General features: G+C 46.4%; 6 protein-coding genes across 13 annotated transcripts; 3 read left to right on the top strand and 3 right to left on the bottom strand.

Annotated features, from left to right (window-relative positions):
- The first annotated feature begins 152 nt into the window (after positions 1-152).
- LOC9633963 (subtilisin-like protease SBT2.5) lies at positions 153-3,447 on the top strand. Its single transcript, XM_024670379.1, has 10 exons — positions 153-331; positions 404-551; positions 610-1,004; positions 1,065-1,160; positions 1,210-1,279; positions 1,332-1,611; positions 1,675-2,024; positions 2,078-2,348; positions 2,403-2,684; positions 2,759-3,447. The coding sequence occupies exons 1-10, from the start codon at positions 153-155 to the stop codon at positions 3,169-3,171; spliced, it is 2,484 nt and encodes an 827-aa protein (XP_024526147.1). The 3' UTR covers positions 3,172-3,447.
- A 367-nt stretch (positions 3,448-3,814) lies between these two features.
- On the bottom strand, positions 3,815-6,188 carry LOC9633962 (auxin-responsive protein IAA2). Its single transcript, XM_002965368.2, has 5 exons — positions 5,263-6,188; positions 4,709-4,974; positions 4,499-4,628; positions 4,375-4,439; positions 3,815-4,306 (listed from the first exon to the last, which is right to left on the bottom strand). The coding sequence occupies exons 1-5, from the start codon at positions 6,000-6,002 to the stop codon at positions 4,278-4,280; spliced, it is 1,230 nt and encodes a 409-aa protein (XP_002965414.1). The 5' UTR covers positions 6,003-6,188; the 3' UTR covers positions 3,815-4,277.
- Positions 6,189-7,967: 1,779 nt separating this feature from the next.
- LOC9635320 (polyribonucleotide nucleotidyltransferase 2, mitochondrial) lies at positions 7,968-13,327 on the bottom strand. The gene is made up of 24 exons (XM_024670672.1): positions 13,236-13,327; positions 13,101-13,182; positions 12,864-13,045; positions 12,661-12,816; positions 12,439-12,609; positions 12,248-12,373; positions 12,033-12,194; positions 11,867-11,986; positions 11,677-11,814; positions 11,466-11,628; positions 11,289-11,417; positions 11,112-11,242; positions 10,839-11,058; positions 10,705-10,788; positions 10,573-10,655; positions 10,381-10,524; positions 10,206-10,320; positions 9,592-10,154; positions 9,412-9,540; positions 9,313-9,352; positions 8,869-9,259; positions 8,377-8,808; positions 8,241-8,306; positions 7,968-8,146 (listed from the first exon to the last, which is right to left on the bottom strand). The coding sequence occupies exons 3-19, from the start codon at positions 13,038-13,040 to the stop codon at positions 9,433-9,435; spliced, it is 2,790 nt and encodes a 929-aa protein (XP_024526440.1). The 5' UTR covers positions 13,041-13,045; positions 13,101-13,182; positions 13,236-13,327; the 3' UTR covers positions 7,968-8,146; positions 8,241-8,306; positions 8,377-8,808; positions 8,869-9,259; positions 9,313-9,352; positions 9,412-9,432.
- Positions 13,328-13,370: 43 nt separating this feature from the next.
- Positions 13,371-15,232, top strand: LOC9633961 (bifunctional bis(5'-adenosyl)-triphosphatase/adenylylsulfatase FHIT). Of its 3 annotated transcripts, none has more exons than XM_024670806.1 (6): positions 13,371-13,487; positions 13,551-13,650; positions 13,706-13,935; positions 14,009-14,107; positions 14,182-14,338; positions 14,409-14,469. In XM_024670806.1, the coding sequence occupies exons 1-5, from the start codon at positions 13,386-13,388 to the stop codon at positions 14,296-14,298; spliced, it is 648 nt and encodes a 215-aa protein (XP_024526574.1). In that variant the 5' UTR covers positions 13,371-13,385; the 3' UTR covers positions 14,299-14,338; positions 14,409-14,469. The 3 variants fall into 3 exon arrangements, with proteins under 3 accessions (XP_024526574.1, XP_024526575.1, XP_024526576.1); XM_024670807.1 differs by having other exon boundaries at positions 13,551-13,652; positions 13,789-13,935; XM_024670808.1 differs by lacking the exons at positions 13,371-13,487; positions 13,551-13,650; positions 13,706-13,935; positions 14,009-14,107 and adding an exon at positions 15,053-15,232 and having other exon boundaries at positions 14,299-14,338; positions 14,409-14,974.
- A 39-nt stretch (positions 15,233-15,271) lies between these two features.
- On the bottom strand, positions 15,272-16,059 carry LOC9635319. 3 transcript variants are annotated; one of them, XM_024670803.1, is made up of 3 exons: positions 15,901-16,059; positions 15,647-15,841; positions 15,272-15,571 (listed from the first exon to the last, which is right to left on the bottom strand). In XM_024670803.1, exons 1-3 carry the CDS (start codon positions 16,036-16,038, stop codon positions 15,281-15,283), a joined length of 624 nt encoding a protein of 207 aa, XP_024526571.1. In that variant the 5' UTR covers positions 16,039-16,059; the 3' UTR covers positions 15,272-15,280. The 3 variants fall into 3 exon arrangements, with proteins under 3 accessions (XP_024526571.1, XP_024526570.1, XP_024526572.1); XM_024670804.1 differs by having other exon boundaries at positions 15,432-15,571; positions 15,652-15,841; XM_024670802.1 differs by having other exon boundaries at positions 15,272-15,841.
- A 145-nt stretch (positions 16,060-16,204) lies between these two features.
- On the top strand, positions 16,205-18,284 carry LOC9633960 (heme-binding protein 2). Of its 4 annotated transcripts, none has more exons than XM_024670628.1 (3): positions 16,205-16,451; positions 16,748-17,272; positions 17,330-17,401. In XM_024670628.1, the coding sequence occupies exons 1-2, from the start codon at positions 16,252-16,254 to the stop codon at positions 17,238-17,240; spliced, it is 693 nt and encodes a 230-aa protein (XP_024526396.1). In that variant the 5' UTR covers positions 16,205-16,251; the 3' UTR covers positions 17,241-17,272; positions 17,330-17,401. The 4 variants fall into 4 exon arrangements, with proteins under 4 accessions (XP_024526396.1, XP_024526397.1, XP_024526399.1 ...); XM_024670629.1 differs by lacking the exon at positions 16,205-16,451 and adding an exon at positions 17,580-18,284 and having other exon boundaries at positions 17,253-17,272; positions 17,330-17,526; XM_024670631.1 differs by lacking the exon at positions 16,205-16,451 and adding an exon at positions 17,577-18,238 and having other exon boundaries at positions 17,253-17,272; positions 17,330-17,522.
- The last annotated feature ends 4,265 nt before the right edge of the window (positions 18,285-22,549 follow it).

Genomic DNA, 22,549 nt, shown 5'->3' with positions numbered 1-22,549 from the left:
TTTTAATTTTTTGTGTTTTTTTTTGGAGGTACCACTGTGCCTAGAGGATCCACAGCAGCTATTTTACTTCAATCGGATCCTTTCATGGGACTGCTGCTGCTCGTCCTCGCTACTTAAACAGTGCTAAAGTTCTCCGGTGGTGAAGTGCAACAATGGACTTTCTCATCGGGAGACTGGTGTTAGCGCTGGCGATGGTGGCCGTGCTTGTCTCTGCCGATGATGATGTTGATGCTGGACCGGTATACATCGTCAGGATGAAAGGACATCCGATTGCCGCTATGATCGACAAGCCTGTTTATGCTATTAATGAGGAAGATGATCATGAAACGAGGTAGCATATTGTCTTCATTGTTTCAACTCGTAATTTCGTCTTGTTTTTTTCGTTTTCTTTTTGTTTTTCCAGAGATTTCGTGGAGATGCATACGGCAAGCTTGAGACGGAACCACGATGCGTTTCTGGAAAGCTTGCTCGAAGAAGGGAGCTACGAGAAGCTGTACAGCTATACGTACCTTATGAATGGTTTCGCTGTGAAGCTCAGGGATGAAGTTCATGTAAGTCGTTTCCTTATAAAGTTCTACTTGTTTCGGTACTTAACCGTGCTACGGTCAGGTTGATTCTATCAGAGCGCATCCGGATGTTCTATCGCTGGAACACGAGGTGCATTTCCGAAAGACAACGACTTACACACCGTTTTTCTTGGGCCTGGATCCAAGAGCTTGGAAGAACGTCGGGACATTTGCAAAGGCCGGGGAAGATATCGTCATTGGAGTTCTGGATACTGGGATCGATCCACGCCATCCCAGCTTTGCAAACACCACCTCAAGGCCTTACTCGTTCAATCGACACTGGGAGAAGGTGTGCGCTGCGTCCCCGACATTTCCCAAAGGTTCCTGCAACGGGAAGATCATTGGCGCTCGTCACTTCTCCAAAGGCATTGTAGCTGCGAACGCGTTCAATGCGAGCAATGACTACGATTCCCCGCTCGATGGTGATGGTCACGGGAGGTAAGCTTAGCGTTTTCTCTTCTTCTCTTTAGTGGTAAAGCAGATGCTTTGTATCTACAGCCATACCAGCTCTGTTTGTGCCGGCAACAATGGTGTTTACGTGAGTGTGGACAAGTATATCTATGGGAGAGCAAGCGGAATGGCTCCTCGCGCACGGTGAGCTCATGTTCTTGTAGTAAACCGTCCATTAACTTAGCTCTCTCAGGATTGCGGTGTACAAAGTCATTTACAGAGATGGTGGCTACTTGTCTGATGTTCTTGCGGGGATTGATCAGGTTTGCCTTGCGCTATTTTCTTCTTTGATTCATTCCGTGAGTTGGAACACAGGCCGTTCAAGATGGGGTTCATGTGCTGAGTATCTCTCTCGGTGCCACTAGTGGAGCCTACGGTGTTCCGTTCCTCAACTCCTTCGACATTATGATGCTCCTCGCGTTCAAGGCGAACGTTTTCATCGTTCATGCTGCTGGGAACAACGGTCCTGCCGCCTTCAGCATGAACTCTTTCGGGCCGTGGGTGTTGTCGGTCGCAGCTGGTATGACAGATCGAACGTACTCGACTCCGATAATTCTCGGCAACGGGCAATGGGTGTATGGAACTGGTCTAACAGGTAAGCGTGTGAAATACTCTCGTAGAAGGCCATCGCTAACCTTGGGAACCATTTGCTCTGTAGCTGGAACCAGCGCTCGCAAGTTGTATCCTTTGATTTATTCCCAGGATGCGTACATCGCCGGCGTGACTTCCTTCGACCAGGAGTTTTACTCTTACTGCTCCGACCCCTCGCCTTTCAACAAGACTCTCGTCAGCGGGAAGATTCTCATTTGCAACTTTGTCGACTACTTTTCTGGTGGTGCAGTCACACAAATCGAAGGCGCTCTCGCAACTGCCATTGCCACGGGAGCTGCTGGCCTCCTCATTGTCTTCCCAACATCTGCCGAGAAAACGCCAACCAAAGACACGGTCTTTGATCCAATTCCTTTCACGATACCCGCGAGCTTTGTGGTGGATCCAAACGCGTCAGCCGTAAGCTGTTTTGTTTCTAAGCTTCTTAACTTGTTCCTTTTTCGCTCTGGCAGCTCATACTACAACACTACAACGAGAAGACTGTGAAAGACAGCAAGGGCCAAGTGTTGAGGTTCGATGCACAAGCCAGGATCGAGGACTCGAGACACCCCTTATATCCATTGGAAGCACCGAGAGTGGCCTCGTATTCTTCCAGAGGCCCGGTCTACGCTGACACGGTTACGTCCCTGGTAGCAGACGTGATGAAACCAGACGTCCTCGCACCTGGAAACCAGATATGGGGTGCATGGACACCCAAAGGAACCGACGCAAACTCTTTCACAGGCAAGCCTGTAACTTTAGCTTCTCGTTCTTTTTCTTACGAACTCTATATACCAGGTCGCAACTTTGCCATGCTTTCCGGGACGAGCATGGCCACTCCACACGTCGCTGGAATCGCCGCGCTCTTGATCCAAAAGTACCCGAGGTGGCGCGCCTCAACCATCCGCTCGGCGATCATGACCACCGCGGACAACTTCGACAACCGCGACCGCTGGACGCGAGCCGAGCAGCCGTACTCCAACTCGTCCCAGGCGATCGGCCGGGCCTGCCCCTTCGACATTGGCAGTGGTGCTATCAACGCCACCGCAGCGCTCGATCCAGGCCTTGTCTTCGACGTTGGTAAGCTTGGTTTTTCTCGTTTTCTCGATCCAGAGCTTTCACAAACTTGTAACGCTCGTCTTCCTCGTTTCCAGGATTCCAGGACTACGTGGACTTCCTGTGCGAGATCCCGGGGGCCGACCAAAACTCGGTGGAGTACTCGACGGGGGCTCATTGCGGGCCTGAAAACAAGAACCCCTCGGACCTCAACATGCCGTACATCACGGTGGCGAACTTGATAGGCAGCCGGGTGGTGCAGCGAACCGTGGTAAACTTGGGCGGCGAGGAAACTTACAACGTCACGGTGAGGCATCCAGCGGGGGTGGACGTGTCGGTGAAGCCACGGGTTTTCAAGGCCAGGACCGGCAAGCCAGTGGTCATCAACGTGACGCTCACCGCGACGCAGACCAACCAGCAGTTCACCTTCGGGTATATGATCTGGGACGGCGACAAGGGTCATTCCGTACGCGTTCCCCTCGTTGTCTCGGCGAACTCTATGAGCGGGTAAACAAAGTTCTTTGCTCTCTCTCTCTCTCTCTCATTTTTTCTACAAAGATGATGGCTCTCTCTTCCATTTTGAATCTCTCTTGATCTCTCTTCTACAAAGACCATTTTGATCATCTTTCTCTCTAAGGCCATCTCTCTCTCTCTCTCTCCGTTTTTTTCTTTTCTTTGATTGGAAACAGGGACCATTTTGATCATGGCACCGCCGCAAACTAAGATTTTGCGACGCAGAGATTTTCCTCTTGTAAATAAAAAAGACCATCTCTGGAACTCTTTTTTCTTTTCCTCGTTAAACATTGGAGAGAATCACGCCAGCTGTTGCTTCCATGTCTCCGTAATGCCCAGCAAAGAAAAAAAGGATTTTTCCTCCTCCCCGCGGCAATGAATCGGCTGCCGTACAAGACATGCCCCTTCCAGTGTTGAGATCGGTAAGAATATTTGTTGCGCTCATTTTCCTTGTTGGCCACTCAGACTGTTGGCTTGTTGGCCTCCAACAGAATCGCAATCGGATCTTCACTCATTCATTCCTTGCGCTATGCCGTCCCCCTGTACGGACTGCCCCCCCGCGACACGTCCGTACCGGAGATTTCTCGCAACCAAGTTTAGAGACAAGCCATCGTGCCAGTGTTACAAATCCATCCAGCAGATGTTACAAACCAATGTTATATGCGCTAAAACATTACACTTTATCACGTTGTTCGCGTCAAAAAAGAAAAAAAAACACTCCCCTTCTTTCTTCTCTCCTTTTTCTTCTTGCGTTAATTTTCTCCGCGTTGCTGTGTGGAGATTTTTCAACAAAGGTAGAAAAAAAGCGAGGATTTTGTTTCATGTACAAGAGAGAAAGTAAAGAGGGGAGCCACTGTTCTTGGTCCTTATTGGAAACGAGCGAGAGAGAGCGAGAGAGAAAGAGGGAAAGAGCGAGACTGCAAAACCACCCCTTTTCTTCGTAGCGCAAATTTTCCAGCTTTGATTCCCCGACCCTTCTCATGGCACAGCTATTTAGCAGCTATAGACGTCTTCAAAAATGCTTCTTTGTGTTTCTCTGTTTTTTTTTTCTTCTTTTCTCTTTCGTTTTTTAGCGGTTTTTTTCTTCCTCAAGGTTTTACTTCGTCAGCTTGTAGCCTCGGCTTCTCTCGGAACTGATCCAGAAAACAAAGACATCGTCAGTCCAGAGACTAAAAGCACGCAAAAGAAAAACAAAACTTACCACCAAGACCAATTGCGTCAGACCCCTTCATGATCCGTAGCCTTTTCACAGTCGCTGCAAACATCCTGGAGCAGAAGGACAAGATCAGAACTCCACTTGGGATCCAGAGACAAAAACAATTTACCTCCATGGAACATCGCCAACGAGCATCAAATCCCCGTCTTTGTCCTCGTAAGTCAGGACGTACTCCGTCTCATATCCATCAAAGAGGCTCCGGACATCTCCAGACGATTTTTGTTTGGACATCGGCTGGCCTGATCAGCGAAAGCAGCAAAAGTACTCGTTAGTCGATGGACACATCAAGCTTTCCAGATCTAAAGCAAAAGTAGCTCACCGCTCACGAATCCGCTAAACATATCCTTGAGAGCCGAGGAGAGCTTCACGTAGCTGTTGTTGGAATCCAGATCCACTTTCCGGCCGATCGGGAGGCCGTCCATGTACACCTTGACAAAGAGTGAGTTGCTGCTCGCTGCTGCTTGGCCACCATTACTGCCTTGATCCGGAGTCGCGAGCTCCGCGGCCTGCTTTACAGTTTGTGCTGGTGCAACCAACGTGTTCTTCCTAAAGGATTGAACTGGCGGCCACCCAACCATCGGACCACTGCAAATAAATAAGATATTCAGTTATACTTCTTTCAAAAAAGCAAGAAAAACAACTCAAACTTGGTACGAGAGAAGGAAAAAAAAATTCTTCGAGCTTCAGAGAGAAAGGAAAAAAACCTGTACTGTGGAGTGAGAGGAAGGAAAATAAAATCTTCGAGCTTCAGAGAGAAAGGAAAAAAATCTGTACTGTGGAGTGAGAGGAAGAAAAAAATCTAGAGCTTGCTGGAGGAGCTCAAGAGAATTCGGCTATGGAGGAAAGGCTAAACAGAAAGAAGGAAAAACGTACCTTGAGGATGGAGTTTCTTCGCCTTGGTTCAAGCACGAGAAGTGACTGAGAGACGAAGAGGAATCTTTTCTCTGGAAGGGCGTGAAAGTGGTCCTGTGTGGATCATGAATTGGCCTCCATGTTTTGGTGGTGGCGGCGTTGGTGGTGGTAGTGGTGGTGGCGGCGGTAGTGTTGTTGTTCTTGGCGGAAGAGCTACTCCATGGAAACATCGCTGGTAGCATCTTGGAGCCCATACCTTTGACGAGATCCACCTCCTCCACAGTCTCCGAGTAGCCTCTCTTGGATCCAGCGCTGGGGAGCTTCAATTTCACCTCCTGGAAGAGAGATCTCTCCCTCGTCGTCTCGCCCGCGCAGTCCAGCGCCTCCTTGCTCCTCGGAGCCGGCCCCAATCCCAGCCCCAGGCTCAGATCTGGATCCTCAACCATGCCCGCCGCCCCGCCGCAGCGATCCTCGGGCTTGTCCACGCTGATGGACGAGGAGCCAATGTAATCGTGCTCGTGGATCTTGGTGCTGCTCTGGCTGCTGCTATTGCTACACGAATTGGCGCGGCTAGCTCCAGCTCCAGCTCCAGCGCCAGCGCCAGCGCCATTGAAGAAAACCCCGGCCCCGGCCGCGCATTCCTCCCCAGCGTTGCTATCGCCCGTCCTCTCAGTCACCACCGAGGAGCTCACGCTGCGGCTGAGCGAATCAAACGCCATCGTCACGGGCGTTGCCGGCGCTGCTCGCGAATCCTCCCCCATTCCCCCTCTTTCACGCGCTAGAATCCCGGATTTTCACCTGCGTTGCCTCCAAACGCGCTGACGATCGGCCAGGGAACAAGACAGAGCTCCTCCTGTGCCGGATTTTAGCCCATCGATCGAGGCAAGAGCGCGAAGAAGACGAAGATCACACTCACGAAGAACGCGGAAGGCCTTTGGAAGCCCTAAAATGGGGGAATGGGGGTTTTATGAAGCTCGTGCGGGCATGGCCATGGCCATGGCCATGGTGGGGGCCATGATGGAATGGATGGATGGCAATGGTATGACATGGTAGCCCATTGGCCGCTGGCCACTGGCCAAAAACCCCCGCAAGTGGTCCATGTCCATTACTGGCCCGGGAAAGAGGGGACAAGATCACGCCTACCATTTTGTCGTCGTGAGAAAACAGCAAAGCCAAACCAAACACGATTCGTTCTCTGTTTTAAACTTGAGATGGCGGTTTTTAATTTTCTTAATAAAAAAAGTAGATTTAAAATTGTAACTATAGCTGATAATCTTTTTCATTTCTCATTCTGGAGGTTCTAGTAGCCATGCTCTGTCCATTTGCTCTTTTGTGTGTTTTTTTTAGGTGGTTGGGAGGCACTAAATGATGTTCATTCAGCATGAGGCCTTCTCTGGGAAAACTCGTCTGTCTCCTTTGTCTTTGATCATTCCTTCCTTGGCCTACTTGCAAAATTTCCAGCAGCCTAGGTGCTATGTGCATATGATACATGTATATGTGTGAAGAAAAATAAAAAGTAGAACTGTGAAACTTGGCATAACTATATTGTTTTCTATTACATAACATATATAAGAGTTCAATCTTTTAAAAACATGTGCTTGTCAACATGAGATCACAGTAGAGGTTGCAAAATCTGGCATGGAAAGCTGCCTCCACGTTTATCTTTGTGATTTTGTGGGATTTGCAACCGAACAAACTTGCTTGTGGTGTCACTCTCTCATATAGAGTTAAGTTTTTCTTTTTCCCAATTTGGATTTGGATTTGGATTTGAACTATTCAGCATATCCTCTTTTGTTTTTTTTGTTTTTCCTTTTAGGGATGTTAGATGCATGCCAGATTGTAAACAATTTCAAGAGTGGAAGTGATTATGACACTGAGGGGAGGCAATTTGATTGTTTTCAAGTGGACAAAGTCTGATCAGTTTGTCCAAGACTGGGGTAAAGAGCTTGATGGCCAATGCTTTCACACATTAATGAATTTGAAACCTCAGAAGAAAACAGTAGGATAAGAACAAGGACGTGTGCCCGTGTGTCTTGCAAGAGCCCGGTTGAGTGACTTGGATTGATCATTTCTCCAACTCTCTTGTCTTTTGGGTGGGAATGAGAAAGAGCAGAAGAAGAAGAAAGAGAGATACAAGAGGGGTCAAAAAGATGGAAAAAAGAAAAAAAAAGAAAAGAGCTCCTCAATGTACTTTGTGGGGTGTTGGCAAGATGATTCCCTTCATTTGAAAGGGAAGCTCTCACAGATCCAACCATCCCTGCACTTTAATCAGGATCATGAAACCCACACTGAAATTCAAAGTCCTGGAGAATATTCTGCAAGCGGCACGATAATATACCGTCAACCGACAGCCGGGGACATTCCCCGACAACGATCGAGATACCCCGTGATATGCCGGCCCTCTACCAACCCCACCAATGGGTCCCCATCCATCATGCAAACCATGCCATGCGCATGAGCGGCATGGGCCCATGAGGCCCATGTGGGGCGCCAACGGCATGGGTACATATCATATCATTACAAACGCCCCGCATGACGTGTCAAGAGCAAGAGGACCGTAGCGACGTGGCCGGCCTCTTGACGAGACACGTGGTCGCTGGCTAGTGGCCGACAAGCAACCGGCAGATTCCGGCGCTGCAGGCTCCATGTCGTCCGCTGGGGACCGGTCCCTTTTTTGCCCTGGGGGACGCAATCTCCACCGTCTGTCCTCCAAATCGACGGCAGGATTCCGCGAGAAAAGCGCCCATAGAAATGTCGAGGCTTCTTCCGTGACGACTCGATCGATCTCTCTCTCTCGGGACAAGAAAAAAAAACCATTCTTCCTGTTTTCTTCTATGATTTTCCAGTCTTGATTTCTGTCGCTCAGTCTCGCAGTCACAGACAGTGAAAGAGAAGATTAAAATACCTGCAAGAGGAAACAAAGCCATTAGCTCTCTTTACAGAATCATTGTGTACAAATATTAAACTCCTGGAGAAAGAATGTGGTGTTTTCAACGCACCTCTGATAGAGAGCAGCAGCGAGCAGCTCCTCGAGGCTTGTAGCTATAGGTGGAATTAAAAAACCACTAAGAAAACGAGAGAAAAACACTCATCAAGATCAAAGAAACAGTGAAACAGTCAAGTGAGAAGTAGTACCTTCCAAGTTGTGTGCTTTGTAGATCTTTTTTTTCTTTCTTTCTCCTCCCTCCTGGCAATTGTTTAAGTTTCCCAAAGGTCAGTCCTTGTTACTGTTGTCTCGGGAGTGCCAGGAGCAGTAGCAGTAGTGTACAAGTCAACATCTTCCAGTCTCGCCTTTGCTTTGCTTTGCTTTGCGCTGCGTTGCGTTGCTGTGCTGTGCTTTGCCTTTGCTTTGCCTTGCTTTGCTTTGCCTTGTTTGCTCGCTGCCTCCTCCTGTCTGCCTGTGGCGCGTCCTGTCCTGTGCATTGGCTTGTACAAGCAATTTGCTTGAGAGCCGTCCGGTCTATTCTCCCAATTATGAATGCTTGAAAAGTCCGCTCTGGAGTCTGGACTGGTCCCTGGCCTTGCCTCCATGAATGAAAAAGTGCCTTGTCTCTCTCCGGCGTCTGTCTGAGCAGCAAAGAGAGATTTTTTTTAGTGAAAGAAAAAAAGAGTTGAACGGATGCCCACCAGAGTCTCCGCTAGAGTGAGGCACTGACTGCTCGCTCCGTGTGCTGCTGCTGCTGCTCGTTGTGGTGTTCTGTACAGCTTTTCTTTTTGTTGCTTCTGACTCGCAGCAGCCATTCGACGTCGCTGTTGGTGCTGTTGTTGCGCATTGTTTCCCTGCCACCTTGCTTAAATGAGCGAGCGCGAATTCTCCCGATCGGTTCCAGTCTCTCAGCAACAGCTGCGAGGTCGGTGAGCAGTGGTATTCTTTGAACCTCCTCAGCTCCGTGCAGATGCAAGCAGACTTATCTGGATCAGGCAGGCAGGCAGTCAGTCAAGTCAGAGAATGTGTCGCCTCTCCCCCACTGTAACGCGGAGAGACGTCTCTCCCATGCAGTGTGTGTGCCTCCATGCCCTGCAGGTGTAAGAAAAGTCTACAGCTCTGGGAGTTCCAAGCTTTACGCTTACCCATACCTGTTGGAGACGCAACAGATTCCCGGTAAAGCACCTTCGTGACATCACGTATTCTGGTTAGAGAGAATTTGCAAGAAGAAAAGTGCTACTGACCTGTAATGTGGACTTGAAAAATCAAAGCACCAACTTTGTTAGCTCAAAACTTGGTCGACCTTTTGGAGCGATACTAACGCATTTAACTTTCAGCTTATCTCCAACCGAGTAGTCTGATGTACTCGCTCCCTGCAAAATTAATTTAGCAGGGCGGAAGTGAATTGGAAGCATTGGACTCACCTTTCCCGTCTTAAGTACACCACTTGCGCCGGTCTCCATTTTCACAGCTACACCACTCTTCCGGATTTGCTCGATAGTCACATGGTATATAGCACCAATTTCCGCTGTGGTCTGCTTCTCCGTACACGCTTTCTCGTGCTTCTGTTCATGGCCAGCTCCATCAACCTTTTGTTTCTGTCTTCTCTTTGTTTGCTCCTTTTCCTGTTTTTCAGCACCAGCGTCTGAGGCAGTCTTCTTTGATGATCCACCATGTAAGACTTTCTTCACCATTAAGCTTTTTGGTTCGTCTTTCTTTGTCTTCTCTTTTTCTTGTTTTTCAGCACCAGGTTTTGCCAGCTTCTTCGGTGAGGCTTTGCTTGAAATTTTCTTTTCCTCTGACATACTGGGGCTGTCTTCTGATTGACGTTTTTCTACCCCGGATTGCTGCAGTTGGGTCTTTCCAGCAGTCAACACCGCAGTAATCCTCTCGGCAGTTAGATCGAACGTTTGTGATGATTTCTTTGCTTGTGTGATTGCTTGTGTGACTTTCGCAAGAACTGGAATCGTAGTAGTAGCTTCTGCATCTTCAGTAGGAAAAATGTCAGATCTTAACAAAAATCTAAAGTTCAACTTACTAGCTTTATTTATCACTGCTTTACGTGAAAACTTCAGATTTCCACGGAAGTCTCGTCCTGTACAGAGTACCGTAATTTGCTGTCCAACTGATAGTACGTCTGCAATAGCTGTTACCTGGGAAATACATGACAAGTTCAGTAATGCTTGAAGAGAAAGGCTTTCTAAACAGCTTACAGGTTCGTGTGAGATTTCTGAAATATGAAGAAGCCCTTGTTGCCCGCCATCGAAGTCAATAAAAGCTCCAAAATCTTTTATAGCGGAAACAGTTCCCGTATACGTTTCACCGACTATGATTTCTCGTCCAACTAGAGCTTCAATCTGCAAAACGAATATTAAAAGAAAAACGAGAATGCGCAACATGCATACCATCGATTTCGCCACTTTGAAGCTTTTCTCGGATCTTGAAATAATATGGACATTTCCATCCTCGCCCACAGTCAAACGAGCTCCTGTAAACAGTCCTTGAATGCACGAACAAGGATAGAAGAACAAATGTACCTGAAACGGATTGTAAATGTCTTATGTTCGAACCACTAGGACCGATAAGTCTGCCAATGCTTTCTCGTTGAATAACTATCGTTCCTGGAAAAGAAAGGACAGAACTATAGCCTGTAGTTAGGAAAAAACATTACCTCTTCTAGGTGTATCTTGTCGTTGAGTGTCCCGCGGTTTAGAAATTTCCTTTTCCATCAAATCCAAGATTTTCTTCCGAGCAACATACGCAGGTTCTAATGCCTCGCAAAGAATATGCAGTGGCACTCCTGGAAGCTTTATGTCAAGCTGGATCGCAGTCACGCCTTTTTTTGTTCCGGCAATTTTGAAGTCCATGTCACCCAAGTGATCCTCTAGTCCCTAAGAAAAAGATGATTCAGCGTACAGTCAGAGAAAGGCAGGAAAAGACGTACCAAGATGTCCGTCAAAATCTTATAGTTCTTTATTTCTCCAGTCTCAGCATCAACGTTCGTTATAAGACCCACGGAGATGCCCGCCACATGAGACTTTAAAGGAATGCCAGCATCCATCAAAGCCAGACTCCCTGTACCCAAAGTTAAATCCATGAAAAGCCAATGACCCGTTTCTACCTCCACAAACCGTTGCCATTGACGATGAGCCATCAGAAGCCATGACTTCTGAATTCACTCGAACACTGTATGGAAAATTCTCATCTTCAGGCGGCAATAGTGCTACCAAGGCCTTCTCGGCTAGAGTACCTGTGAAATGGCTTATATCAATGAGACCTTCGAAAATAAAAACTTTACCATGCCCAACTTCTCGGCGGTTTAGGCCTCCTACTTTGCCAACTTCGTTAACAGAGAAGGGGGGGAAACTATAGTGGACCATAAATCGTTTCTTAGGAGGACCAACTATTGAATCAAGTTTCTGTGCATCTTCGGGAGCTCCCAAAGTTACCGTGCATAGCACCTAAAACCTTATAAAGATAGAGGCAATGCACAAACACGAAATGCCTACCTGTGTATTCCCTCGCGAAAACAAAGAAGAACCATGAAGTGCTGGATATATTCCGGCCTCGCAATAAAGGTCCCTGACGTCCGTCAGAGACCTGCCATCAACCCGAATGTTCTTTTGAAACACATTTTCCCGGACAATCTAAAGGAGACAATTAGGTACTGGAGATTGAAACTTTTTTTTCATGACTTACTTGTTTCTTTACAGTGTCAAAGCCAAGCGAAAAACGGCTTAAAGCGGCCTCGTCATTTTCTTTCTTGAGAATATCCTGCACATTTTCCATTGCTTTTCCGAGAGCCTTTCCTCGTTCAAACTGCAAAAACAAACATAAATAAACTGCTTCAATGTTTTCATCCAACCTTTCCAAGCGTCGGGTTATTAACCACCGCTTTGATATGTTCTTCCGATAATCCACGGATTTTCTCTAAAACGGGGGCATCAACCTTTACCACTTGTACAGGCCGTTTTCTGTTTCCAACCTTTGCTGCTAGTCGACGCTGTGGTTCTATCAGTTTGGAAGCCTGCAGCATCGAGTAGTAAAGTAATGTTTTCTTTCTGTAAGAAAATTAAGTACCTCCGAATGTGCCAGTTTCAAGGCAGCAGTGAAGTCTTTATTTGTTATTTCTCGCGCTTGTGTCTCGATCATAAGTGACCTTTCAGCTGTACATGAATATATCAAATTAAGGTCACTGCCGCTGAGCTGAAACAATAGACAATTTTAACGTGCAATTCAATGGCTAAAGAAAAAAAATGAGAAAACAATACCGTGTCCATGTCGGGGTTAACAACAAACTTTCCATCAACACGTCCTATGCGTACTACTCCAATAGGACCATTCCAAGGTACATCAGACAATGCTAAGGCAGCCGAGGCTGCATTAGCTGCGAGTATATCCGGATCCTGCTCCCCATCTGAAGAAAGGACATTGGCCATTATCTGTTTAGTTTGAGAAAATCAGAAACGAGACACATCAAGGAAAAACAAAACCTGGGTTTCGAAGTAGTAGCCCTTTGGAAAGAGAGGCCGAATCGATCTGTCAATGACACGACCGCAAAGAAGCTCCCTCTCTTTTGGTGCTCCCTCCCTACGCATGAAAGTGTTTGGAATTTTTCCCTGTGCATAAGACTTTTCTCTATACTCCACCTGACAAAGAGAGAGATTATGAACAGAAAAACAAAAGAAGATCAAACCTGGAGAGGCATGAAATCCCGACCCGCATCGAGCCTTTCGTCGGACACAACAGTGACCAAAACTTTGGTTTCGCCAGCTCCACAGACCACTGCTCCAGCGGCAAACTGCGCGAGCTTTCCAGTCTCAAAAGTTAAAAGCTCCGGCCCGATCATCACAGACTCTTCAAACACTAGCATTTTTGCTGGAAGAAAACAACTCAAACTAACAAGAGGTTCTTAGCAAGAAAAATCTCTTACCCGCAGACTCGCGCCATGGAGCCGATGCCTCGGAAAGGATTTGCTGCCGGGCGCTCCTGGAAGTAGCAATGTGACGACGCCACTGGTGAAAGAACGACGATCAACGTGGCATTCTCGCAAGGAAATGGAGATTACCCGAGTGGGAGAAGGCGGCGATTGGATTTGGAGCTGCGGGCACACATAGGACGCGATCCGGTGCCCCACCGCTGCTCCCGCCCTCCAGCTTCCCTTCATGGCCCGATAAACCCTAAACCTTGGGGCGATTTTATTTCTACTCAAACGGCCATGTCTAGGGCTCTTTATTCCCTCGTCTCGCAATTTTTCCAAGCGCTACCTGGGCGTGGCGCTGCGAGGATCGCGGGAATGGCGTCTCCAGCATTCGACAAGGTGAGATCATGGAAGCATTTATTTTGCTCGATCTAGTGCCGCACTGTCGATGCTTTGATCCAGGAAATTTTCTTCTTTGGGCCGTATAAGATTGATCCCAGAGAAGTGTTCTTGGTCTCCAAGCATTCCTTTGCTCTCGTGAATCTAAAGCCCGTTGTTCCTGGTAAGGCATTGCTCTCTTTCTTTTTTCCTTTGTAAAAGGATGTTTCTTTTCTCAGGTCATATCCTTTCTTTAGAACTTTGCTCGTTTCACTTGTCTTCCTTGATCTTTCTTTCTTTTTTTCTTTGTTTCGTTTTTATACATGTTCTTGTGAGCTCAAAGCGGGTGGTACCTCGTTTCACTGATCTCAGCAGTGAAGAAGTTTGCGATCTTTGGCTCACCGCGAGAAATGTTGGTGAGAAAGTGGAGAAGCACTTTAAAGCATCCTCGTTAACTTTGGCAATACAGGTATGATCATCGATCAAAACCTTTGTTTGCGTTTAAGTCACTCTTTTAAGAGCTCTTCGTTTTGTTGTTCCAGGACGGGCCACAAGCCGGCCAGACCGTCCCTCACGTACACATCCACGTCCTCCCGCGAAAAGCCGGCGACTTCGAGAAGAACGATGAGATCTACGACGCTGTAAGTTAGTGGCAGCTTTTCTGTCACGGAATCGAGAGACACGGGAGGGACTTTTGATTATTCTTTCCTTGCAGATCGATGATAAAGCGAAGGCAATGAACGACCATCTCAACCTTGACAAGGAGAGACGCGACCGGACAATGGACGAGATGGAGGCCGAGGCCAAAGACCTGAGAGCTCTCTTCGACTGAAGAAGATCAAGGAAACACTATAGAACACTATAAACTACAGGTATGCCAGTGAATCATCCCTGACACTGTCTCTTCCACTAAGCACTAAAGCGCGGTACTTTTCCTTCCAGACCAATCAGTCAATGAGTGGAGTAGTCACGTCATGAATCCATAACGGAAGTTTCAAAGCCATCTTTTTTCTGGTAGATAAAGTAGGACTAGTTTGCTGCTATTGCTACGATTGCGACGCATTTTGCAGTATATGAGGAGCGAGTATGTGGAGCCTCTGGAGTGTACTCGATAATCACCGGGACTCGCGAGAGAGAACACAGAGAGAAGATGGATCTTCTCTGCTGGATGGTCAGTGTTTTAAGTTTTCACCTGCTTTGGAGCTCTGCAGGCTTGCAGGCACAGTTCGTGGGGCAGACGTGTGATCTGGAGAGTGAGTTCTCCACTCTCGTCCCGTGCCTGCCTTTCGTGCAAATGCAAGACAATAGTCCCTCGGACGATTGCTGCGTTAGAGTTCATGCAGTCCTCAAGGATCACTTTCCTTGTATGTGTACGCTCATCGATGGAGCTGGAGGTATGGTCGGGCACATCCTCAATGATATGAACTTCACCTTGGCGATGGAGCTGCCATCGCTCTGCGGCGTGAAAGGATTTCAGCCATCGGCTCAGTGCGGATCCTTTGGTGGAAGTAAGTTTTTACTTTTCTTTCGTTCTTTGCCTCTCATTCTTCGCTAACTTGGATTCCTTCTCTTGGTTTTTTTTATAGTCGGACCATCACCATTGTTCGCCAATCCAAACTTCTCTGGAGCTTGGTCAAGAAAGGCCGGAGCTTGGGTCGTGGCAGTAGTAACTATGGCGATGGCATCTCTCTTCATGAAGCTGTGAGAAAGGAGAGCGTGAGTTTCGTGAGTTTTTGTGTGCATAATGGATCCTTTTTTTTTTCTTCTTCTTTGGACATAGAGGCTTTCGGTGTAAGAATGGAAGTGTTAGAACTTCATCGCCAGATTTCTTCACACAAGTTACTTTGAATCACAAGCTTGGTTCTCCCTTGGCTCAGCTCCTTGATCGAGCAGCTAAGTTGGCACTCGAATTGGTGCTTGTAGTCGAAAGGCACCCAGAACCACTTTGATCGCGGCTTGGAACGAAGCTCGGCCTCGAAAAGGAGCTTGAAAGGCGAGCCTTGGAGTGGCATGTATTTGGAGTCGAAGAACAGGGGAACTCTATCACCGATAACGTAAGCTCTTACCACTTGTTGCTTGCGTGCTCCAGTGATAAATCCCCCTAGCTGCGATCGAAGAGAAGTTCTTGACAGAAGAGAACTTTGCCAGAAGGAAAAGATGGTTTTTGGGAAGAACTCTACCTTACCAGTGGCAAGAGGGAGCTTGAAGTGTGCAGTGAGGAGCGAGAGCCGTATTTGAGCCTCTTTGACGTCGATCTTCCAGCAAAAGGAAGGATTTCTTACGTGGAACTGGAGCTTGGAGGAGGAGGAGACGATCGAATTCTGATTCTTGTTGAAAGTTCCAAGCGTGAGATTCCACTGGTAGATGTCAATCTCCTGGAGATAAGAAATCAAAGCAAAATGAGAACTTTTGTCAGGAAATCCTTGCTTGTAACTTGGAGAGAGACGTGAAGTGGTCGAGGACGAAGAATCAGCCTCCATGCGATTCCAAACGCGGCTCCCAGTATGAGCAGCGCGAAGAAAAATGGGTGCCTCTTGACAGTTCCATCGAAAGCCTTGTGAAGAGAAGCCATGCAAATCAATCAATCACCCCGAGAAGAGAAGAAAAACTCCTTTCTTTCGAGCTTTTGCTTTTTAGCTTCATAAAAATGCGAGCTATCGTCCAAAGCAGTGGCTCTGCCTCAAAGCGTGTTCTTAACTTATAAAGCACTTGGTTTTCATACAAGCCACACAGTGAGGTTTTATCGTGTCCATATTGTAGGGCAGTGCTGTGTGAGCGATTGGTGATGGCGGTGGCGAGCTCCATCTTGTTCTTGGCACTCTTCCTGGCGCTCTTCGTCGCGGCGCCGGCATTGGATTCGCCGCAGTACACTGTGGTGCATTCCGAGTCGGATTTCGAGGTGCGGCGGTATCGGCCGTCGGCATGGATGACCTCGCAGCAGGAGGATTTGTCTTTCACTAGCGCAACGCTGAAAGGATTTCACAGGTATGTCAGGAGAGATTATGGCATTTGGGATGAATTGGTCTTCTGCTTGTAAGATTGTCTTGCTGAATGTTTTTTATTTTTGTGTAAGTTTCTTCTATTGATAGATCATCTCGAATGGTTTTTAATTTTGTGAGTTTCGATTGAGAAGATCCTTTTGTCGATAGTTTCATGTCGAATGGTTTTTATCTTTGTGTCTTGTGAATTTCGATTGAGAAGTTTATTTTGTCGATAGATCATCTCGGATGTATCTCGTCGTAGGAGAAAGTAACTAAGAATTTTTATGTCTTTTTCCACAGATTGTTCCAGTTCATCCAAGGCGCCAACTTAAACTCTTCGCGAATCCCAATGACAGCTCCCGTGCTCACCGGCATAGTCCCATCCACGGGCCCGTTTTGCTCCTCAACCTTCCGGGTCCGCTTCTTTCTACCACCGCAATTCGAAAAGTCACCTCCAGTGGCACTCCCGGAGCTCAGCCTCGCTCCCGAGTTTTGGCCCGAGCGATGCATCGCCACCCGCTCCTTCTCGGGCTTTGCCAAAGACGAGAACATCGCGGTGGAGGCCGCAAAGCTTGCCGCCAGCTTGAGCAAGACACTGTGGAGCAATGCTACGTCCAAGGAAACCATCTCCGGCGTCGACTCCTACTCTATCGCGCAGTACGACAGCCCTTTCAAGATCTTTAGCCGCCACAACGAAGTCTGGGTGCCTCTCGCGAAATGCTCGGCCGCCAAAAACTGTCTCCCAGAACGAGTTGCCGACGACAATACCGAAGAACGAAGAACTTCCTCCTAGAAAAGAAAAGAGGACTAGCGTAAATATCTAAGGTATGGCTTCTTTGCTGCTTGGTGGAGGTGTATTAATTTTCTTCCTACTCTTTGCAGCATAATTAGTGTAAGTGGCAGGCAGCTAGGATCCTTCATTCCAGCGCGCAAAAATCGGTTTTTCGTGTTCTCTCTCGGTCGCCGGCTCTCTCAGGTACTGTTCTCTAGAGATTTTTGTAGTATGCCACAGCAGCAAGCATCGGCAAGCTTCTTCCGGAGCGCTCAAGAACACGCTGGTGGTCCGCAATAATCCCCAGGTTCGCTAAACTCTTTTGCATCTTCTCCATTCTCCTTTAATCGCTTCCAGCAGAGAGGAGAAACCATGGAGAAGCTTGCTCGCCGCTGCTGCTACGTTTGCTGCTGCCTCATCGTCTCGATCCTCGTCGCGGTGGCAGTGATCGCCATCGTTCTAAGGGTCGTGCTCAAGCCCAGGGACGTGGACCTCAGCGTCACTCGCATGACGCTCCAGGAGTTCGAGGCGTCGCTAAACTTCCCGACGTTCACCCCGACGCTCAAGCTCGTCCTGGCCATGGACGTCCGGGTCTACAATCCAAACAGGGCCAGCTTCGCCTTCTCTAACAGCACCGTCTTGATGTTCTACCACGGCCAGGAGTCCGCGCGCACGCTCGTCCCCGCTGGGAGGATCCCGGCCAGGGACTCCGTGAACATCTCCACGGTGCTGGACGTGGCGGCCAGCAGGGTGATCGCCAATCCAAGCTTTGCGGGCGACGTGCGCGCGGGGATTCTGCCTGTGACCACGGAGAGCGCGATCAAGGGGCGCGTCAATGTGTGGAACATCTACCGGCATTCGATGGTGAGCGTCTCCAAGTGCCAGATCTTGCTGGCGGTGGCCAACCAGACCATCGCGAGCTACAAATGCGAAAACAAGAATATCTTCTAGGGGTGATTATTCGCCGGGATATTCTTTTTAGGGCTCTTGAGATGATTATTCGTTGGGATATTCGTTTAGTGTTGTTGATGTTGCATATTCTTAATTAAACTTTCACTTTTATCATCGCTGTTGAATTGGATTTCTTCTATCCACTTTGCCCGCACGAGTAATCCACTAGGCTCGTGTTGGCTGTGGAGATTTGGAGCTCGCAGATCGAGGACAGCACGAAGTGGTGCTTAAACAAGACCCACTTGTGGACAAATCCTGTCAAATTGGTCTCCACGCCCAGCAGCAAGGGAGAATCCCGTGGAGCATCGAATTCCCCATGAACGGTGGCCGACAGGTTTCTCCTCGCTTGCGGCTTGATCGTCCCCGGCGCAATCGCCGCCCGCCCGGCCGCCTTGTCGCCGCCGGGCAGCGAGAAGACGAACGAGGCGGCGTTGTAGTATGTGAATTTCCCGGAGAGATTGGGGTTGGAGAGGCAGAGCACTGTTGTTATCGCTCCCACGATCCTGGCCGACGAATTCCCCGATCTCGGAGTGGAATTGAAAGGCCTGGAGGAATTTTGAGCCGCTGCACTGCTGGTGGGCGACGAGAGATTGATCCGCACAGGCCTCATCTCCTCCAAAAACACCCAGCTGTGATCAATGTCGGCAGGCTCTGGCTTGAGCGCCAAGCCCACGACGAGAACAACAATCACTCCCAGTAAAACGATCAAAACGACGGCCAATTTCCAGTTCTTGCGCGTCGAATTCTTTGTCTTGAATTCCCTGCGTGGATTGCCGTGATCATAGCCCCCCTCCTCCTGAGCCATTGTTTTATTCCTTTTCTACATGACTGAACCAGATCTTTACTATGGAAAAATAAAATTGGATGGATAGAAAAGAAACTTAGATGGATAGGTTCCAATTCACTCTAAGCCCACCCAACATGTATCAATCAGTCAATCAATCAGTCAGCGTTTTCCTATTCTTTCGATCGAAATCCTTTACACCCTTCTGCTGGCGACCTATCAATTAGGCGGGGGCGAGCCACCAAATTCAAAGATATGAATTGGAAAGCTCCTCTCTCGCACTTTAAAAACCTAGACATGGACATATGATCGAGAGAGGGACGACGAAGAAGAACTTCTCTCTGGGACAAAGAAAAAACTAATATAAAGCTTTGAAGCTCTTGACAACTGTGGCTCCACGCGTTTGTTCTTGCGACTTTTCCGGTTATGAGGGAGGAGAGCGAGCGAGAGTTTGAGAGACCAAGGGATTTCTCAATCACATTCAAACAAGAAAGACAAGAGGGAGAAAAAGAGCTTCTCCTTTCGTGAAGGCCACTAAAATCTTCGTGTTGACGAACAGGGAGATGACTTCGGGAGGGGGAATCTTTGTATACAATTTTGAATTCACACCCACAATCTCCACACGGCTTTCCTGGAAACAAACCAAGTGTTCTTCCTCATCGAGGATATCGTTTTTAATGATCTCCTAGTGACATGGTTATCTTCTACAGTTGATCTTCTAGCACTGATAAGAAATAGACTCGTTCGGCAACGAGAGAGAAGCATGGCAGGATCTGCCAAGCTTGAAGTGGTGTTTAAACTTGGCCCATTTGTGAACATATCCAATCAAGCTATAGTGGACCGTGAGTGGAATTCGATGATTGATAGTAATGTTCTTGGTGTTCTTCCACTGGGGTCTTGCTTGACCCTTGTCGCTGCCACCAAAAACCACTAGAACTGCTGTTAAGTTCGTGCTCTTCTGAGACCCAAGAACACCGCTGCGCAGCTCAAACCGATCGATGGTCTCGTCCTGGAGCTCGAGCCAGAAGGAAGCGTTGTAGTAGTCAAAACTCGCGGCGAGGTTGGGATTCCGGAGTCCCAGCGTGGCTCGAATCGATATGGAACTGGTGCTTTGATTTCGATCGAATGGAGACGTAGAGCTGGCCATGGAGCTGGAATTAACGCTGGAACTCATGAGTTGCATAAAACAGTGCGTGATCTCCACGTTGTGTGCCACGAACACGAATCGAAAGAGCACCACGAATAGCACCAACACGAGAATTCCAACGGGAAATGCTAGCCGGAAAGATCTACACGACTTGGTCGATGGCTTGTAGATAACATTTTGCGTGACAATGTCGTCCATACCATGGAACTTGATATACAGTTCTTAGGGAAAGGAAACAAACTCTTGCAAACAAGTCTTGACAAAATCGAAAAAACTTTGGGCAGATTGACGATGCCTTTGAGTAGAAGATCTGTCTTTCCGTACGATTTGATCATGGTCACGCCAAAACTGATCCTTGTCGTGGCTTTTTTCTGCTGTGGGAGCAATCGAATCAGGGTGCATTCGCATGAGCTCCAGTGTCGAAGGTGGTGGACCACTCCAGGGTAACTTCATAGACGGCATTGCGATCCGATCACACATTTATGGTGTTGCAACAACCATCTTGCTGAATCACCTTCGAAACAAAATGTTAAGGTTCCTTGTGGGCTCCATAGTTTTGAGTGCTTAGATTACAAGGTAATATCTCAAGCATTATTGAGCTTAGACATCTTATCACTGATTTATTATACAATCTATTGAGCCAATAGTCCTTACTTCTTTGTTTCTTGAGGTTGAAGTGTTGGTATTACTTTTAGCTGATTCAATCTAACCATCATCATGAAGATCAGATCAAACTTTTAAAGGGGCAATTGCTTAATTGTATGGCCTAGTTGATGTTATTCTTCCCTCCCTCATGGAGCATTGGTGAGATCTTAGCCAATCTAGGCTAGATCATTTTTCCCTTCCACTGGAGAAGAATAATAATAATGATAATAAACCTAGGTAACTGCTAAGGAATCAAAACTATGGATATTGAGATTACCTTGTTAATGAGTCATTTTGGATATTTTTTTCATACTACCACAACAATAGGATATTAGTATTGTTAGTTCCTTTCTTAGTCTTTTTTGTTTTAATAAACTAAGTTTTGGCTGCATAAGCATAAGGAAAGAAGTGATTATTTATCCAAACATACTATATTTAAAAAATGTAAATAATGGACACTATAGTGTTATTCATGTATCCAATTTCAAAATATAAAACCATTCCATATTTATTAATTTTTTGAATTTATCCCAAAAACTATCTTGAAGGATTGGGGTGAAAGGCCAAAATGAGCTTTCATATAGGGGAGGAAAGGACTATAGAATTCAAAATATATAATAAGGATAGTAAATAGGTGTGGCATGGGAGATCACTTGAGGTTGTTTATTTTTATTTTGCATTTAGATTGAGTATAAGCCTAACCTCTATACCACTGGAATTGCGTACTAAAAAAATATTAAATTTCATTTCATTCCATTTTATATATTAGACTTAGTCTTAGGATTCTAGATACTCTACAACTATTCTAATGTTACTTTATACTCCTAATTCTTTTCCCTCCTTTGCATTAAAAATTCCTTCCTAATACCATGAAACTCAGGTTCCCATGGATTTAAGGATTAGGTTCTTTTTTGTGGTTATCCTATGATAATTCACCATAAGGTATATTATAAAAACCATATATTTAGTATTAGAACATTAATTTTAGCAAATACTATCCAATGAGATTGGGCAATATGATAATTTAAGTACCTCAAATTGTAATATCAAGTTGCTAATGTGCCTTATACACGTAAACTCATACAACTATAGATAAAAGTAAACCTCCTTTGAGTTTGTCATGAGTGGTAAATAGGCTAATTTGTAGTTGTTTAGGATAATACTAGTGGATCCTTCCTAGACATAATATTGAATTTATTCCCTTCAATAATATATTTCAAAGAATAATTGAGTATCCCTTTTATATGCAAATAAGTTTATATCAATAATTTATTTTTACCTTTTAAATGTTATATAGCTTTGCAAAAGAATCTTATTTTAAATTTTATAATTTTTAAATTCTGACAAAATTGATATTTAAAAAACCAAAAAGCACATAGTATGGATTCTAAGGAAGTTGACAAATTACTTTTTTAACAAATAAATACTATCTTATTTTATATTCTAACTTATCTATTATTATACATAGTAAATATTTAAATTCTAAGAAGTCTCTTCTACATTTTTATCTATATAAAGTGAAAATTTTCTAAATATATAATATAAAAAATATCTTAATTTTTAAAAATTAAAACTATACGACACTTAAAAATTGAGCTTAATTCTTGAACTCATGAGTTAAAGAACGGTCCACACTCGGCAACAACATCATCTTCAAGGAAGCTACTCACTATAGTTCCTACAGACATTTGCCATGGCATTCAATTTTCAATACTTGACATTGTCATGTTATACTATCAACAGCTTGGCTCTATGATACTAGGTTATAACATCTTTATCCAGAAGGACTTCTCATTAGCTAAT

This window comes from Selaginella moellendorffii, unplaced genomic scaffold (assembly GCF_000143415.4).
Source record: "Selaginella moellendorffii unplaced genomic scaffold, v1.0 SELMOscaffold_6, whole genome shotgun sequence".
Classification (NCBI taxonomy): Eukaryota; Viridiplantae; Streptophyta; class Lycopodiopsida; order Selaginellales; family Selaginellaceae; genus Selaginella; species Selaginella moellendorffii.
The sequence above is the reverse complement of the archived record's forward strand: the minus strand, read 5'-3'. Positions and strand labels throughout refer to the sequence as shown.

Coding starts and splice junctions, on each gene's coding strand:
- LOC9633963 (XM_024670379.1), top strand. CDS start 153: ATGGACTTTCTCATCGGGAGACTGGTGTTAGCGCTGGCGATGGTGGCC. Junction 1,280..1,331: donor TTCTTGCGGGGATTGATCAG/GTTTGCCTTGCG, acceptor GTTGGAACACAG/GCCGTTCAAGATGGGGTTCA. Junction 2,349..2,402: donor CGACGCAAACTCTTTCACAG/GCAAGCCTGTAA, acceptor TCTATATACCAG/GTCGCAACTTTGCCATGCTT.
- LOC9633962 (XM_002965368.2), bottom strand. CDS start 6,002: ATGGGGGAGGATTCGCGAGCAGCGCCGGCAACGCCCGTGACGATGGCG. Junction 4,629..4,708: donor GTTTAGCGGATTCGTGAGCG/GTGAGCTACTTT, acceptor TTCGCTGATCAG/GCCAGCCGATGTCCAAACAA. Junction 4,440..4,498: donor GTTGGCGATGTTCCATGGAG/GTAAATTGTTTT, acceptor CTTCTGCTCCAG/GATGTTTGCAGCGACTGTGA.
- LOC9635320 (XM_024670672.1), bottom strand. CDS start 13,040: ATGCTAGTGTTTGAAGAGTCTGTGATGATCGGGCCGGAGCTTTTAACT. Junction 12,817..12,863: donor GGGATTTCATGCCTCTCCAG/GTTTGATCTTCT, acceptor TCTCTTTGTCAG/GTGGAGTATAGAGAAAAGTC. Junction 10,789..10,838: donor ACAAGATACACCTAGAAGAG/GTAATGTTTTTT, acceptor TTTCTTTTCCAG/GAACGATAGTTATTCAACGA.
- LOC9633961 (XM_024670806.1), top strand. CDS start 13,386: ATGTCTAGGGCTCTTTATTCCCTCGTCTCGCAATTTTTCCAAGCGCTA. Junction 13,936..14,008: donor CGTTAACTTTGGCAATACAG/GTATGATCATCG, acceptor TTGTTGTTCCAG/GACGGGCCACAAGCCGGCCA. Junction 14,108..14,181: donor ACGATGAGATCTACGACGCT/GTAAGTTAGTGG, acceptor CTTTCCTTGCAG/ATCGATGATAAAGCGAAGGC.
- LOC9635319 (XM_024670802.1), bottom strand. CDS start 16,038: ATGGCTTCTCTTCACAAGGCTTTCGATGGAACTGTCAAGAGGCACCCA. Junction 15,842..15,900: donor CACTTCACGTCTCTCTCCAA/GTTACAAGCAAG, acceptor TCTTATCTCCAG/GAGATTGACATCTACCAGTG.
- LOC9633960 (XM_024670628.1), top strand. CDS start 16,252: ATGGCGGTGGCGAGCTCCATCTTGTTCTTGGCACTCTTCCTGGCGCTC. Junction 16,452..16,747: donor ACGCTGAAAGGATTTCACAG/GTATGTCAGGAG, acceptor CTTTTTCCACAG/ATTGTTCCAGTTCATCCAAG.